Source organism: Chanodichthys erythropterus, chromosome 5 (genome assembly GCF_024489055.1).
Source record: "Chanodichthys erythropterus isolate Z2021 chromosome 5, ASM2448905v1, whole genome shotgun sequence".
NCBI lineage: Eukaryota > Metazoa > Chordata > Actinopteri > Cypriniformes > Xenocyprididae > Chanodichthys > Chanodichthys erythropterus.
The window spans coordinates 8,278,382-8,292,509 of NC_090225.1; the positions used below are offsets into that span (position 1 = coordinate 8,278,382).

The 14,128-nt window shown below is 35.9% G+C and overlaps 1 protein-coding gene across 7 annotated transcripts in view; it reads right to left on the reverse strand.

Moving 5' to 3' along the window:
• Nucleotides 1-14,128, reverse strand: part of kcnma1a (potassium large conductance calcium-activated channel, subfamily M, alpha member 1a) — a 212,711-nt gene that overhangs the window by 60,070 nt on the left and 138,513 nt on the right. For all 7 annotated transcript variants that reach the window (XM_067385880.1, XM_067385883.1, XM_067385877.1 and 4 more), the window contains exons 10-14: nt 3,396-3,506; nt 3,011-3,116; nt 2,736-2,818; nt 939-1,008; nt 27-182 (exon numbers count right to left, since the gene is read on the reverse strand). In XM_067385880.1, coding sequence (XP_067241981.1) covers nt 27-182; nt 939-1,008; nt 2,736-2,818; nt 3,011-3,116; nt 3,396-3,506 — 526 coding nt within the window. The remainder of the gene's footprint in view (nt 1-26; nt 183-938; nt 1,009-2,735; nt 2,819-3,010; nt 3,117-3,395; nt 3,507-14,128) is intronic.

Below are 14,128 nucleotides of genomic sequence, written 5' to 3' on the forward strand. Positions count from 1 at the left end.
CAAAGCCCAAGACGGGCTGACGGTACCTTGATGTATGACCTCATGGAGAAGAGATTGGCGAGCATGGTGGACAGGCCCTGTGCCAGGCAGCTCTGGGCTATGAAGCCTGCCTTCAGCTCGGCCAAGCAGATCGCATCATCACCCTCCTTCCAGTTCCAGCTGGGAATGTTTAGCAGATGGGCCTGAGGACACATGGGACGAGACAAGGGGAAGTTAGCAATGTCCCCAGCTGAGATGTCTAACAAGTGTAGTAATGAAAAACACCAGCAGAAAATGAAAATTAATACATTTCTTACAGTTTAGAGAGAAGTTGTAGTTTTCTATATAAACTTGTAGCAAATAAACATGAATTTATTATATATTAAGGTTTGAAACACACAGTACAAAACATTGTCAAAACATAACGCGTTACAACAGCCCCTGGTGTCCCCTGCCTTGTTAGATTATATAAATCTGTCAAACTGATAACGCAAATCTCATAACAGTAGCACGTCACTATCATATCTCATTGCTAAAACAGCGGGTTCTCTGACAGTCCTCTAAAACAGTTGTCTACAGTTGACATTCAATTGCTCTCGAGTGAACTGTCCCATAACCAAAAACCATCCATCAAGTCATTAACATCCATCTCCTGTTCCAGCGCTCCCTGATGAATACAAAGCTTTGTTCATGTTGGTGTAATAAGGCATAAATACTGAAGGAAAACAAGTCATGTAAACATACTCTGTATTTGACTTCTATGAACTTGTAAATTTCCCATTGTCATGGACGGCAGAATCTGAGGGCCTGTTCTCATATGACATGTTTTTTTTTGACACAGGTCACATTTTTGATTACTTTTATAGCCTCTTCATACATTGTATGTATTCTTTCTGTTTAGGTCGTCGTTTTTTTGTCGATTTGACTTGACACAGCAACAAAACATATACATTTCCTACCTTATTGTGGTACTGCAACATTTGAGTGATTATTCTGATCTTTGGATGGTAGTTTTTGATAGATATTACTCTGTAAAAAAAAAAAAAAAAAAAAAGAAGTAATCAACATGAAGCAGCATTTTTGCAGCAAGGGGGAATAGAATATTCAGGGAAAATATATGCAAGACGGAACATGATTTTATTTATCAGAAATTTGAGAAAGCATTTTGACTGGTGCGCAAGTTCACCCTCAATATATTTCTAGGGTTACATTTTTCCCCCCAAAATAAATCATGCAAAATAAGACTTTTGTGTAATAAAAATGTGTAATAAAAAAGAAACAGATTTTTCTACTTGTTTTTTTGTTCTAGAGGTGAGAATTTTGATTAAAGGTATACAACCATTCAAAAGTTTCAGGTCAGTAAGATTTTTTTTTGTTTTTTTGTTTTTCCTTAATTTGTTTTGCAAAGAAGTCTCTCTTAAAAGATGACTCACTAAGGCTGTTTTTATTCAATGTAATACAATCAAAACAGTAATATTATGAAATATTACTACAATTTACAACTTTAAAATATATTAAAAGTAGTAGTAAAGTGTAAGTTATTCCTGTTGTGCAAAGCTGAATTCAGCTTCAGAGTCACATGATACTTTAGAACTCATTCTAATATGCTGATTTAGTTCTCAAGAAACATACACGTATCTTATTATTATCAATGTTGAAAAAAAGCTGTACTTAATATTTTTGTGGAAGCACTGGTACATTTTTTCAGGACTCTTTGATAATTAGAAGGTTCAAAGAACAGCATTTGTATATATATATATATATATATATAAAAATATATATATATATATATATATATATATATATATATATATATATATATATATATATATATATATATATATATATATATATATATATATATATATATAGTTACCATTTTTTTAATCTTTACTGTCACTTCGAAACAATCTGAAACATTCTTGCTAAATAAAATTATTTCTCAAAAGAAAAACTTACTGACCTCAAACTTTTGAACAGTAGTATATGAACAGCACTTTCGAGAAATATCATCATCATGATTTACACTCACATGCGAAAACTCTAGACATAAATCTTCTAGTAAAATATGTTTTATTCTGCATGGAGCAGGCCGCTCCCTCATGTAAACAAAAACGCACTGAGTGCACCTTTAACCTCCATCGTAAATCACTTTGGATTAAAAACAAGCATCTGCTGAATGAATAAAAAACCAATTTATCTTTCATATCTATAGAGAAGCCTGTGATATGTGGTAGAACAGTGTGACTTTCCTGTGAAATCCAGTCTGGATTTCTCTCCAGTCTCGTAAGAGAGGTGCAGAATTTATTTCCATATTAAGCTGCTCTATAACACATTAGTTCAAAAGAGCATTCCAAGACCTGCCTAAATTAATATTTCATTTTCCAAACAGGCCAGACTGGGCACGTTACTCATGGCTAAAGAACATCTTCAGCATGAAAGGAGGAAGTGAAATATGTTTGCCCTCCCTTCACACACTCTTTCAGAGCAATATTAGTTGACTCCATCCCAAAGGAAATTCCTCCTGGCTCTTTTCATCTGTGTCCAGGTATATAACAAGTGCGAATCTGACCTGAGACGCCGAGTATCCCATTCACACCTTTCTTTAACAGCACAGGAGGGTGAAAGACATCAGCTTTCAATACATCTGTTTTACAGGAGGACGTCTCTAGTGAGTGTGATGCTGCTGCACAAAACAAGACGTGTTGAAATGCATCTAGAGTTGATAGCATACTGTAACCCTTCACCGAACTGACCTCATGATATTAGAGGCATCTTCAGCATCGGGGTCTCCACAGTATTTGTTTGCGAGAATCAAGCAGGCATCAGCTGACTCGATCTGTACAAGATGGAAAAGAAGAGGTGAGGCTGCAGTGTTCAGAACAGCATCAAAAATGGACACTAACAACCTGCAGCATTATTCTCTACAAAATCCCTACGATTCTGTATCAGTAATAAACAAATAAATTAAATATCAGTGTATGACACCATTAATCCAAAGAGAGAGAAATGCTACGTTTTATGATGTTACCTTCACTCTTGCTAGATCATGTGGGTTGAGGACAGATCCTTGATAGAATTCCACCTGAGTGAAGTGACGTTTGAACAAGGCTTCCAGCTCAAGATTAGGGGAAATACTAGAGTATGGCAAAAAGAGAAAGTATGTTATTAACCGAGTGATGTAAAGCTCTGTAATTTTGAGAATGTTTTAAATTTATAGGAACAATGTGTCATTTGTGCGCCAAAGAAAGGAGCTTTAAAAAACATCTTACTGGCTTATCTCCACGTTATATAAAAACAGGCAACCATATGTGATTTATTTGTTTTTCTTAGTAACACACAGTCATTATATTCTTTACAGTGGGTAAAGGCTCCATCAATCTCATAAAATGTATTCCAAAGGGAATTGTACTTACTTATGAAGAAAAACAATTTCTACATTGACATCATCCCTGTCCTTGTGTAGGAAGTCTTTAAGGAAGTTGGAAACACTTTCGAGCGTGATATGACCACAGACCACAATATGCCTGTAAGGGGGAAAATTCAGCTGAAGAGTGCAACATAAAATAAAACAAAACTCTGGCATATCCTAAAAAAGAGCATAAAGTCATAATAACCAAAAATGTCTTGAAAACATTAAATGTTGTGGCTTTCAAACGTTTGCCGTCAGTTTTAGTCATAATAGCACATGTTGTTTTACCTCATATTTATAAACATGGTTTAAACACTAAATGAAGTGCTTTGAACTTTCCAGGAAAAGCAAAATTGAATCTTACGTTTTAATGTTGGATTGTCAAATGTTCTTAATAAGCCGTGTCTCTGTAGCCAAACCACCCCTGTGCTAAGACGCATGTTGACATGTACATCAGTTCTAACTGACATGTATCGGAACCCCTGTCAAAAGCAGTTAAATTGTTTTTGGATCTGTGGCTGCCATGAACTCTAACCGTGACTGCTCTGGACAGGCACCGAATGAAAAACTTGTGATACATCAGATGGAACAAACAAACAGACTCAAATGGATTGTTCCAGAGGTCACGGTCTTCTGGGGCTCATTTATTCTGCCTCTATAGTAAGATCTAGTTTCATACTCTAGAGCTTTTCCAAAACCTTGTAGTGAGTTGCCTTGACATCTACTAGCTATATAGGAAGCGCTCAAATAGCACTCATGTGCAGTTTTAGCTAAAGCTAAAGATGCAATAATCACAAAAACAAGAGTCTTGTTATTACAGTACAATAAACAAACTACTTAATATCGAGTAACTAAAATAAAAGAAAAAAATTGGTAGAGTAAATAAATAAGTAAATAATTCAATGACTCACTCGTGAAGACACTAAGTACGTCAGAAATTGCATACTGACTAAGTAGGTACTACATTTGAATTTAAATTTACTTTGTGACCGTTATAAAAAAAAAAGTATGTTCTATATAATATCAATGAAATTTGGATGTACTACATCCGTCATGACATTACTGTCATGTGACCTACCAGCGTCAGTTGTCACTGCCATTCATAAATCCTCTCTCATAGCCTCATGGGATAGTAAAGTGTCTATCAAGTGCACACTCCAGAATCTCGGCAGAAGTAGCAAGTTATCCTTCTTTTCGCCTACTAATTTTCGAATACTATGTATTTGGACTTGCTACTATTTTGGCGAATTGTTTTTCACATGCTATATAGTAGAGATATTCAGACGCAGCGATTCACTTGTTTAATTTCTGAACAAATCACTGCGTTTTGAATCAGTTTAGTCAATGATTTAGTGACTCATAAAATAAATTTGTTTAATTTCTGAATTCATCTGAATGAATCAGTTTAGGCAATGATTCAATGACTCACTCAGCAATAGTGTCATATTTCATTGCTGAATAAATCAGTGTGTTTGAACAAATAGATTCAGTAAATGATTCAATGAATCAAAGAAAGTCACTAGTCGCCACTAACTGGCACAGCAATATAACCTGAAAAAGGAGTCACTAAAAAAATCCCTCAATTGAAGGTTGTATTCAAGCCTTTAAACTATATACCAAACTACACACTAATGCACTTTAAATTACACACCAAAGTTGTTCTCAAGAGTTTTACGTCTGCAATGATCTGAATCATATAAAAGATTACGGCCCATCATTACTATCCTAACAACTTAATGGCCACTTCTATTACTGTTGCTGAACAATAACAATGCTTTATTTGTCAAACAGGCCTTCTATGCAACAGAAGGTTAAAGAGTTGAGCTGTAGCCATGGGGTTTTGCGGATCACTACACTTCCCATGCTGGATGACTCCAATACTGCCGTGGTCAAAGTCTCAAGAGCCTTAACCGTGCATGGTCATCAATCTAAATCTGTCCAAACTAACTCTCTCCCTTCAGCAGACACAGTGTGTACAAAGAACAGGGGCTGCTGACCTTAATTGTAACTGGGTGTATGTGCCTGTGCTCTCTCAGGTGCTGGAGAGATGTGCTTATTTGTGCTGAGATCCTGGGCAAACATTAAGCGGATCTCTGTTTGCCGGAGGGACCTGATGAGGCTTTATGGGTGCAGTGTCTGGATGCCATCACACATAATGATCTTCACAGATCTGGCCTCTTGTATTTAATGAGTGGTAGTAATTGCATGCTTGACTGTCCTGGGATGAGAAGACTCTGTTGAGTCGATGGTTTGGTGTAAAGCCAACAGCGTCTGGCAAAGGGGTGGCTTGATGAGAGACACGTTATTCATGTTTTCCTATTTCCAAAAATGCCCATTTGTGAGCTTTAGCTAAATCGGAGGGTTTTGTATGACAATGCTCTCACTCTTTTTTACTCTAGAACAGCAGAACATAGTCTCTGGCAAGGATACAAACACACTTTGTCTCGGCTTATGTCAGACATCTTGTCTCCGTGTTTGGATGAGCTATCAGTGGTACGTGACTGTGCTACCGATTGTGTTTCACCACTGTGGGGGAGTTTTTTTTTTTTTTTTCTTCTTTATATTTATAGTATGGCCAATGAAAGCAATACAAGAAATACAACTGTTCAAAAAGACTATAAGGTAAAACTAATGTCATTATGAACCGCCTAAACCTGTTACTATTTCTGTGCTTGAGTTAAAGTGCACTCAGTAAAACATACACATTACAGTTCAAAAGTCTGAACTTTTATGACAAATTGCTATTTAAAAGAATCACTGTATCAACAAAAATACTGTTTCAACACCGTTAATAAAAAGAAATGTTTCTTCCAAATCAGCATATTACAATGAATTTCTGTTGAAAATGTTGCTTTGCCATCGGAGAAATAAATTATATTTTAAAATATCTAAAAATAGAAAACAGTTATTTAAAATTGTAATAATTTTTACAGTAACAAAACTGTTTTAGATATATAATGGTGAACTGATCAGATATAATTTTACTTTTTTATTTACATTCTTTATAATATAGAAGATTTTATGATAGGTCAATTCTTTTTGTTTGTTTGTTTTTTAAAGAATAACAAGACAGTAATCAAGACAGAGATAAGTATTTAACTAGTCATGTGATCTTAAAATGAGCCTCCATTAGGCCCAATGTAAAATAAAGCAGCTTTTATTAGGCTACTGATATGAGTAGAGTCTTCATGTGAGTGTACATTAAACAATCTTAAATTACTGAGTGCACCTTTAATCAACTTACAATAGCACAGAGATGGAAAAGCATGTTTCCTTTCAAAAAAGTATTAGAGAATCTTTCTACACAATTCACCTACACATTTGTTGCACAATTTTAAACTTCTTTATGACTGAATAGCCACAATATTGTTTGCAAATATGGGAGAAAATTAAAGTTTAAGATTAAATTAAAGTTTTTTTTTTTTTTAATCACTGATTAAAAGTAATATGAATAATCACCATGAAAAAATGTACATTCAAAATACAAAAAATGTTTCAAAAAATTAAACACTAGTGAAAAAACTTAATATCTACAGACTTAAGATGTCTTCAACTTGAAATACACACACTAACAACACTACACTGTGAACAACACACAGTGAAGAGAACACTTGGGTTGCAACACAATGTTACGCACAATAAGGTGAAATAAAAAAAAAAGTGCACAAACAGAGCAAGCAAATGCAGAAGGGCAGTTACCCAACATGCACTGTGAAACATGCCAAATAAAAAATAAAATAAAATAAAATAAAGCACCAAAAATACAGAAATCATAACCAAAATTTGAAGAAATTAAAAACAACAAGCTCGAACATCAGCCTCAGCAGCGAAACCATTGATACTGCTCTAATCCTTAAACTGATCAATCATTTCAGAGACGAACGAAAAGACTGATTCCGCGCTCGACTTTTAGGAACAGATAGTTGTTGAGAATGTCACCTGATGAAAGGGGTGAATGCCTGCCTTTTCTCTTCAAACCAAGAGAGAACAGAACTTGAGATAGACCACATGTGTAAGTCCATATGGAGCCAGAGCTCCATCATCTTAATGACTTGATGCAGGGGAACAATAATGAACTTAATTTGGCAACTCTTTAGCCAATAACACCTCTTTAAACTACTGTAATTATTCAAAAACACTTCATTATGTCATTTCTGACTGTATTTTCCCTGCATATGCTGTAAGGCTAGCACCAAATGTAAAAGGTTAAGAATTGACCATTGAAAGTCCATATTGACTGACATGTAATCTAAATGGCTTGGGGTTATCATGGAGTTTAACTGATACGCATCACAAGAGTGGATCAGTTTTAATCTCTCTCATGAGTGTTAGTGCTTAGACTACCTGCTTTTTCATTAATTACACTGGAAACATGAATGTAGAAATAAATATGAATCAACACAATATTCCAAGTGTCCTGGAACAGAAAAAGGGTTCAAGCAGCATTTATGGCCAGTCAATGTGGTTTGTGATGGGCACAAATGTTTGGATATGAATTCTAAGTTAAACTATATTTCTGGGACCCAGCAACTCAACGTTTTCCTGTGTAGAGAACAATTGGTTTCCCAATTTCCCAAACTGGTTTCCCAAGCATAAAGATACATTCTAGGCTTTATGGTGATACCAAATGTTTAGGGGTTTGGCCATGACAAAAATGGCTGACATCACAATTCAAAAAAAACTTTTATGGTAAGAATCATTAGGTCTATTATTTCGGAGTGTCTTGTTGGCAGAGGCTATTTATACTAACTCAGCCCACCATTGTCTGATTGAGCCAGACAAAATGACAAAAGAAATCCCAGAATCAGTGGCGGGTTGCGTTAGCTTTTAACACGACTGGCCCGAGTTCAAATTCACCTGTTGTGTACTCATTCTTATCCTATTTTATTCTTATCCATTTTTATTCTAATTTTCTTATATTCTATTATTTGTATATTCTATTTCAGTTTTAGTACATGTATTTAAATTTTACCAAAACTTATTGTCAGTTAGTTGTAAAATCTCTAATTTCATCTAATATTTATATTAAAGGATATTTTGAAAGTCTTCAAATCTAAACTTAAATCTAAACAACAATGGACCCCAAATGACTTTCATTGTAATGACAAAAAACACAGATATTTTTCTACATTCATCTACATTTTCTACAAAGAAAGATTTGGAATGACGTGACAGTTTAAATGAAGAGTAAATTATGACAATCTACATTTTTGGTTGAGTGTCCTTTTAAGTGCAAATTCTGGATCATGTACATTTAGTTGAAGTTTAGATTTCTGTCAAAGTGCTGTAAAACACAAATTTAAGTCCCTGATATACTTCAAGCGAAATCAAAGAATGAACTTTTCGAACAAAATCAGGACAAAACGAAGTTCGTTTGGAGTTTGTTTTGGGAGTTTCGAAACTTTCTAGAAAAGTTTGTTACGGCTGGTAAACACCTTTGTATTACCATTTGTCCATGGCAAATATGTAATAGGTAGGTGGTCGTGAAGGCTTCTTTCCCATTGAAATCTTTTCCGGTTCATTTCCCCTGTCAAGGTCTGCGAGTGAAAACATAAATTGGAGAGCTGCTTTATAGTAGAAAATGAAGTTGCACTTCTGATTAAATGAGACACTGACAATGCTTTTCATGTTTAATATGGAAAAGCTGCTTGATTTTAAGCAATCTAATATAAAATGTGCTATAAATAAAAATAATATGACTTTACTAGAGCACGGAATTGCAGAGCTCGTGCAAACATATCCACTTTGCTATGATCAGATGCTTTTCTTATACTTTATTAAAAAAACATGCTTACTGTTTTCTCAATTTTGTTGTGCATTTATTTTGTTATTGAGAGTAAAGCGTGCAGCACATATTTATATATTCATCTAAATTCCACTCTCAGCAGCGTAGACACCGTCAGATGTTCGCTAACAGTATACCACTGGTCACTTCGTTTTGTCCCAAAACAAAGAACGAAAAAGAACTTCACTGTGAGTATATCAGGGCCTTTACATTCAACACCTATTAAATGCTGATACTGCTGCTAATTCATATTTACACTATTGAATATTCAAAGACAATAAACATTGTTTTTTAAAGATATTTTCATTTAAGTCTGACTTGATTTATTTTCCTCAACATTAGTTGTCAAAAGTAACGACTTCAATACCAAGTCAATACTGAATTTTTTTTTTTTTTTTTAAATGTGATGCTTTGAGTGCTGTTGAGCAGATTCATAAACACCTCTGATTGGCCATTGTGTTCACATGCTCATCAGATATGTTTGTGATTGGCTACAATGATCAGCGCTTCAAAAACCGAGCGTTTACACAGATACACACGGGGGCGTTTATAAGCAGGTGTCAGCGGACACCTGCTTTCAAAACGCTTTCAAACACTTCCGTGTCCTTTCAAACGCTCCTGTTCATATCATTGTAGCCAATCACAGACATATCTGATGAGTGCATGAACACAATGACCAATCAGAGGTATTTACGGATCTGCTCAACAGCACTCAGAGCATCACATTTTTAACCGACTTGGTATCAAAGTCAGTACTTTTGACAACACTACTCAACACATTGTTTTATTCTCCAAAAGAAATATTTTTCATGCAGCATACTTTTCTTTTTCTTTTTTTGCTGGGTCCCAGGAGGTTATACATAAATACAAGATTCTGTTAAATCTCAGCCTTATAAATAGCAGGAGAATGTTCAATGCAGTAAGCTGTCCAACATCACAGACTATACATCAGACTGTCAGCCATGCATGGATAGTTACCCTACACACCTAAGCAGAAGTCAGGAAACCAGATGACTGAAACTCCATTGATCTCACTCATTTTAATGCGTTGTGAGAGCCATATCAGTAATAGCATTTCTATATGCCATTTCACCCTCTTTTCAACTCGTACTCCATGCATGCTCATGCCAACACAGACCTGGTCTGCTGGGGCAAGCCGTGCCGGCTCCACATACTTGGTGTGGCTTCAATTCTGGAGAGAAGCTCAGAGGCAGTGCATGAGCTCAGAGTTCACTCAGGGTTTATGTCAGTTTCAGCAGCACTCTAATGGAAACCACAGAGACCCCGGCCTGATCCAACAGAACGCTGCTCTATATTATACATATAGATCCAGATCTGTGTTCCCGTTCTGATGGTTAAACACTATGCTAAACACAAGCTGACATAAACAGCCATCACACACTTGGCTGTGGCATGGTTTCAATAGCAGGGATTACACTGCTAGGCTTGATACGCCATGATGGTAGTGTCAGGGCTAGAGACTAAAGAGCTATTGGCTTCTAAATGGAAACATTAAAGCCAAATGACTTTTGTAGTTGACAAATTACAAAATCACTCAATAAAGATAGTTGTTCACTTCAGTTCACTGAGTGCACAGAGTTTAGCTTTTAACAAAAGTCATGTGCTGTGTTAAAGGGACTCTATTATATGGACTATGATTATGATTTAGGTCATACACTACTGTTCAAATGTTTTAGGTCAGTAAGATTTTTTAAAATTGTTTTTGAAAGAAGTCACTTATGCCCACCAATGCTACATTTATTGATCAAAACTTCAGTAAAAACAGTAATATTTTGATGATAATTATTTGATATTACAATTTAAAATATCTGTTTTCTATTGTCATAAATTTTGAAATGTAATCTGTGACAGCAAAGCTGAATTTTCAGCAACATTACTCCAGTCTTCATTGTCACATGATCATTCAGAAATTATTCTAATATGCTGATTTGGTGATCAAGAAACATTTCTTATTATTATTAATATTTTTTCAGGATTCTTTAATAAACAAAAAGTTCAAAAGAACAGCATTAATAAATATAGCTGCAAGCAGCAATTACGGGGCCAAGCACAAAAACGGCACAAGAAGCCAGCCAACATGGCCGTGAGCATCAGACCAACAGCAGCAGTGAGCAATTAGAAAAAAAAGTTATTAGCATTTTTGTCAAGTTTTGTCTGCTTCAGGGCATTGTCCTGATGACCCATACCAAATTAATGAATTTTGGTCAAACCCATCAGAAGTTATAAGCAAAAATAGCCATTTTTCATATCTCCACTCCAGTAGGTGGCGCTGCGCCGAAACACTGTATGATGCCTCAGGTCATGCTTGTGATGACACGTACCAAGTTTGGTCTGAATATGTCAAAGCATTGTAGAGATACAGCTTCAAGAGTAATTTTTGCATCATCTCTCAAATTCTTTGCTCCGGTATACGAAAACGGTTTGACTTATCAACTTGAAATCCATAACTTTTTGTCGGCATGGTCTGAAGATGATACGGTTCAATTTTGGTGAAAATTGGAGCAAAGGTCTAGGAGGAGTTTGAAAAAGTAGGTTTTTAAAGAAAAACAATATGGCGGACAGGAAGTTCAGCTGAATATGGCAAATTTGATATCTATGTTCTCAGCATGACCCAAGGAATCTATTGAGACCAGTTTCATTACAATCGGTAGATATTATCAAAAGTTATTAGCATTTTTGTAAATTTTGTTATAACTTTTGACCACAAGGTGGTGCTGGTCCGAAACTTCTCAGGCTCCTTCAGGGCATTGTCCTGATGAACCATACCAAATTTATGAATTTTGGTCAAACCCATCAGAAGTTATAAGCAAAAACAGCCATTTTTCATATCTCCACTCCAGTAGGTGGCGCTGTGCTGAAACATTGTATGATGCCTCAGGTCATGCTTGTGATGACACATACCAAGTTTGGTCTGAATATGATAAAGCATTGCAGAGATACAGCTTCAAGAGTCATTTTTGCATCATGCCTCAAATTCGTTGCTCTGGTATACGAAAACGGTTTGACTTATCGACTTGAAATCCATAACTTTTTGTCAGCATGGTCTGAAGATGATACGGTTCGATTTTGGTGAAAATCGGAGCAACGGTCTAGGAGGAGTTCGAAAAAGTAGGTTTTTAAAGAAAAACAATATGGCGGACAGGAAGTTCAGCTGACTATGGAAAGTTTGATATCTATGTTCTCAGCATGACCCAAGGAATCTACTGAAAACAGTTTCATTACAATCGGTTAATATAGTCAAAAGTTATTAGCATTTTTGTAAATTTTGTTATAACTTTTGACCACAAGGTGGCGCTGGTCCTAAACTTGGTATGCTCCTTCAGGGCATTGTGCTGATGACCCATACCGAGTTTCATAACGATACGCTAATGCGTTCGTAAAATACAGCATTTTAGCACCAAATTTAAAATGGCCGACGGCCAAAATGTCCAATATGGGAGAATTGGATATCATTCGACTCGGCATGATTCCCCGAATCCAACGAGACCAAATTCATGATTTTTGGCCAAACCCATCAGAAGTTATAAGTAAAAATAGCCATTTTTCATATCTCCGCACCACTAGGTGGCGCTGCGCCGAAACGCTGCATGTTGCCTCAGGTCATGCTTGTGATGACAGTTACCAAGTTTGGTCTGAATACGATAAAGCGTTGCGGAGATACAGCCTTATGTCTATTTTCGCAAGCACTACGTACAATTCGTTTGCGTGTTTTTCGAAAACGGTTTGAGAAATCAACTTGAATTCCATAACATTTTGTCGGCATGGTCTGAAGATGATCTGGTTCAATTTTCGTGAAAATTGGAGTAACGGCCTAGGAGGAGTTCGAAAAAGTACGTTTTTCAGAAAATTCAAAATGGCGGAAAAATTTTCATGACGGAAAATGACGTCATATGGTGCAATCGATTCGTCTTGACCCAAGGAATCAGAGGAAAAAAGAATTTTGTTTCTAGCCCTTATGGTTCAAAAGTTATTAACATAAACATAAGTGCAACTTTGGACAGCTGATGGCGCTAGAGGGATTGAGTTAGAGACTCCAAATTTGCTATGGACAAAGGTCAGACTGTCCTCTAACTGTGTGCCAAATTTCACAACTTTCCCGCAAGCGGTTCTATGGGCTGCCATAGACTTCAAGAGCGGAAGAAGAAGCGGAAGAATAATAATAAGTGTACGGAACGCCAACAATAACAATAGGTGCCTAAGCACCTTCGGTGCTTGGCCCCTAATTAGCATTTGAAATATGTAGACATGTTTTCTAACAATATAAATGACTTTACTGTCACTTGCAAGCATCAATTTAATGTAACCTTGCTGAATAGAAGTATTAATTTATTTAAAAAAAGAAAAAGCTTACTGACCCCAAACATTTGAACAGTAGTGTATATATAACTTGATGCTGTCACTCTATTAATTTGTCCATCACAAACCACATTGATCATAAATACCGTTAAAGAATATTTCTGTTTGGGAAAAAAAATAAAAAACCACCAACTAGTCTTTACTACCAAAATTGTGTCACTTAACTATGCTAAACAACCAATCATATTGTGATTATGGTTTATTTTGAATCAGACATAAACGGTACTACTTACAGTTCACTTACTATCACTATGGGCACTATCTTAATTACTCACCCTCATGTTGGGTGATTTAAAAAAAACTGCTTCATTAAGCTTCGAAGCTTTACAAATCTTTTGTTTCGAATCAGTGGTTCGGAGTGTGGTGAACCATTACAATTTCAAAACACTTATGACATAACAAAGCCTCGTTTACTGAAATCACGTGACTTTGGCAGTTTGATACACGCTCTGAACCACTAATTCGAAACAAAAGATTTGTAAAGCTTCAAAGCTTCATGAAGGCCTCCCTGAGCATCAGATTTTATCAAAAAATATCTTAATTTGTGTTCTGAAGATGAACGAAGGTCTTACAGG